Consider the following 3,581-nt stretch of genomic DNA (forward strand, 5'->3'; position numbering starts at 1 on the left):
AAGCAAAGTTCTCTGTTGCAGAAAAAGCCCCTCCGTCTCACAGTGTGCTGTGGCCACTATCCCAAAACGCAGCTGACACAGGGTGGCTCTCTAGCCCCTCAACACAAGGGGATAGAGCTTGCGTTACGCAATCCCTGAAAGTGTGTAAAATGACTTCAGGTGTCCTCTGGTTTCTCCGCTGGCTTCTGGGACCATGTCTCTTCTTCGGGGGCTGGTTTTGCACAGGCTGCGGCTTAATGCTAACACCTTGGCTTGCAGGGTGCCTCCCCTTGTCCTGCGCATCTCCTCTTTTTAGATAGGAAGTCACAAATAGTCTGCAAACCAACACTAAAATATGTGAAGGGCTTCCAAGCCAAAATAAAAGTTCCCCGGGTGACTCTTTTAAAGTGCTGGGAAGGATGGTTCTCCAGGCAGTTTGTAAGTGGGATTTAGGCTCTGTCACCATGGAGACAAATGCTCATCCCACAACGCAGCTGGCACAGGGGGTCTCCCTCTGCCTGGATGCAGGCTTGCGGGTCTGGTTACTTTCAGGCTTTGGGGCCTCTCATCCACCCTTTATTTGAGGGGGGCCATTGCCCATGTGAGCCTCCTCCAGAGAGAACTCAGGCTTAAACTGTATGCTCTCTACCCCCACCCCCAGTGGCAGTAAATTCCACGGCTCTCCGGATGTCCGGGCAGAAAGGAACCTTTGAACGTTCTGGGGTTCTAGTCCAACTCCCTCACCTCACCCACTTATTTTACAGGTGGCGAAACCGAGGCCCAGAAGGGAGGGAGGGAGGAGCTGGCCTAAAGTTTCACAATTAGGTGGTAGCAAAGTTGGCATTGAACTCAGGCCTCCTGATTGCCAATCCAGGGCTCTTTCTAGCAACCAGTATATTGGCTACAGTTTCAAGAGTCCCCCTACCAGGCCCACGTGGTCCCCTCCCTCCCCGCCACTGCCCCAGGCCCCTTCTCCCCCACTACACATAATTGGGGTTATAGCAGAGCATATTGAACTCTAGGCTCTCATCCCAGTGCCGCAGGAGCGAACAGCTGGCAGGCGGCAGCCTTGAGCGCGCCCCATGTGCGGCCCTCGGGCGCCTCCTGCTGCTCCAGCCACAAGTTGGCCTTGGCGGCCACCAGCTCCCACTCAACGAAGTAGGAGGCGGAGCTGTGCTCCAGCCACGCCAGTGCCACCACTGTGGCCCACAGCTGCCCCGTGTGCTCTACCGCAGCCCTGGGCTCCCGGCCTGGCTTGCCCTCGGCCAGAGGCTCCGGGGAGAAGCTGTCACAGGAGGGGTGCCGAGGTGAGGGGCTGGTGCACGTCTGGGGCCCCGGGGGCTGGCGGGCGGTGATGGACACTCGGTGGCAGGTGAAGGGTGAGGTCCACTTGAGCTTCTCCATGGGGATGTGGGTGGCCTCGCAGAAGGCTTGGTTGAGAAGGAAGGCTCCGGAGGCCAGCTGCAGAGACACCTGTGTATGTGGGAGCCCCTCAGTGGGCCTCAAACTTTTTAGCCCATGGAGCCCCAGGCCATGCCCAAGTCTGGGTGCACACAGCCCGCTGGTTCACACCTCCCCCAGCCAGCTCGCCCCACCTACCCGGGGGATTTGCGGGATACCCAGCCCAGCCGAGCACCGCCATGCTTTATCCCACTGGCACTTCAAGCTGATGACTTTCCAAGCCCAGCTCAACATCCTCACTCCAGACCTGCCTCTTGTTCTGGGCAGGTGGACCCAGCTCGGCCACTGGGACCATCCACTGCCATCCAACAGACTCTGGGCAGCTAACCACCCTCTTCCTCCCTCCATGTCAATCGGTTACCAAGTCCCAACGGGCCCCACTTTCTGAACAGCTCTGCAGTCCTCCATCTGCCACTTCACGTTGTCCCTGCCTCTACTTTCCTCCCCTGTCCCCCCACCTTCACTCCATCTTTCCTGCATCCTGAGGGGGTCTTTGTAAGGCAGAGGCCTTGTCACATTTGGAGGCCACCAGCTCAGTAGTTTCAATTTTCTCCTAGAATAAATCCAAGCTATGATTTCCAAAGCACTGGTTCGTCCTCGACTCCTTCCCCTCCACCCATTCTCCAGCCCCCAAGCTCGCTCTCTCATGTGTAAACTGTCAGCTTAACCATGTAACTTCAGCATGTAAACTATGGGCTTAACCATTACATTCTTTCAGAAGTCATGCGTCATTCCTCCCTGACCTCAAGCCTGGAGTAGGTTTCTCCCTCCCTCCCCGTCTCCCCCACCAAACCCAACTGCTCCCATCACAGCACTTAACGATCAGAATTGCCCGGTTTCCTAGGCAGTGCCGTGAGCGCAGGGACCATGTTCACCTAGTTCAAGGTTGTCTCCCGGGGGCTAGCGCTGTGCCTGGCTCAACAAATCCTTGCTGAGTGAATACATGCCTCCTGCTCTATTGCCCAGGATATTTGGAAACTCCAAGTGACACTAGGCACTTGGGTGTGCAGGGGCTGCAGCGGGGCAGTGAAGCTCAAACCTTGTCCCTCCTTTTTTTTTTTTTGTGGTACGCCGGCCTCTCACTGTTGTGGCCTCTCCCGTCGCAGAGCACAGGCTCCGGACGCGCAGGCTCAGTGGCCATGGCTCACGGGCCCAGCCGCTCTGCGGCATGTGGGATCCTCCCGGACCGGGGCACGAACCTGCGTCTCCTGCATTGGCAGGCGGACTCTCAAGCACTGCGCCACCAGGGAGGCCCTTGTCCCTCCTTTCAGCACCTCCTCGCTCCCCAACCTTGCTGAGCCCCAGATGTGGCAGGACCAGGCTCCCTTTCTCCTCGATTCAGAGATACCCACTCCCGACCTGGGTTTCTCTCCCTGCCCTGCATGCTGGGGCATCTGCAGAGCCACTGGCTAAACATGTTGCCTGTCCCTGGGGTGTTCATTTTACTTGCATGTGAATCATTTCAAGGCTTATTTTTATGTATTGAAAAACAGACACACAGAGGTGGTGGAGTAGAGTGCAAGATTCCCGTGAATTTTTAAAGCGAAGGTGGCAGATTGCAAAGAATTTTCACGGTGCTGGCGCTGGCTTTTAGCAACACTCCTAAACCCCAGATGGAGGACTCAGGCAAACTCCCTCTGCCCGGCTGCTACGTGGGCGGGAAGGTCTAGGTCTTCTTTCCTTGGTGGAAGGGGAGCAGGGCAGCCCCTCTGCTGAGTGTGGGCCTGGGGTCTGGGGTCTGGGGCACTCACCAGCGGGACGTAGTCCAAGCTCTGGCTCCCTGGGGCTGACTCTGGAGCCTTGGTCAGTGGCTTGCCCAGGAAGCCCTTGGCCGCGCGCGTCAGCAGCCTGGACTTGTTGAGATTCAGCCTGTGTGGGTGGAGCCGGGGAAGAGTGACCACCGCTGCCCCAGTGGTGTCCCTGGTCATCCCACCCACCGAGAGCCTACTCAACAGCTTCTGAAAGCCAGGGCTGCGAGGGGCAAGGTAGTGTTCTTTTTAGGACCCTCTTTTGATAGCATGTTCTTGTTCAGCCCAGTGGTCAGAGAGTCTCATGCTAGCCCTCTCAGGGGGACTTGCATTTGCAAAGACACCGTGAACCCGTGGGAAGTGAACTTGGGGCGGAGGTGGTTTCAGCAGGGT

At 57.4% G+C, this 3,581-nt stretch overlaps 1 protein-coding gene across 1 annotated transcript in view; it reads right to left on the reverse strand.

The window, feature by feature from the left end:
• Window positions 1-959: 959 nt before the first annotated feature.
• Window positions 960-3,581, reverse strand: part of VWA5B1 (von Willebrand factor A domain containing 5B1) — a 42,837-nt gene continuing 40,215 nt past the window's right edge. The window contains 3 exon segments of the mRNA XM_007459312.1: window positions 960-1,026; window positions 1,028-1,452; window positions 3,192-3,309. Of these exon segments, the coding sequence (XP_007459374.1) occupies window positions 960-1,026; window positions 1,028-1,452; window positions 3,192-3,309 (610 nt within the window).

This window comes from Lipotes vexillifer, unplaced genomic scaffold (genome assembly GCF_000442215.2).
Source record: "Lipotes vexillifer unplaced genomic scaffold, Lipotes_vexillifer_v1.1 scaffold496, whole genome shotgun sequence".
NCBI classification, from domain to species: Eukaryota; Metazoa; Chordata; class Mammalia; order Artiodactyla; family Lipotidae; genus Lipotes; species Lipotes vexillifer.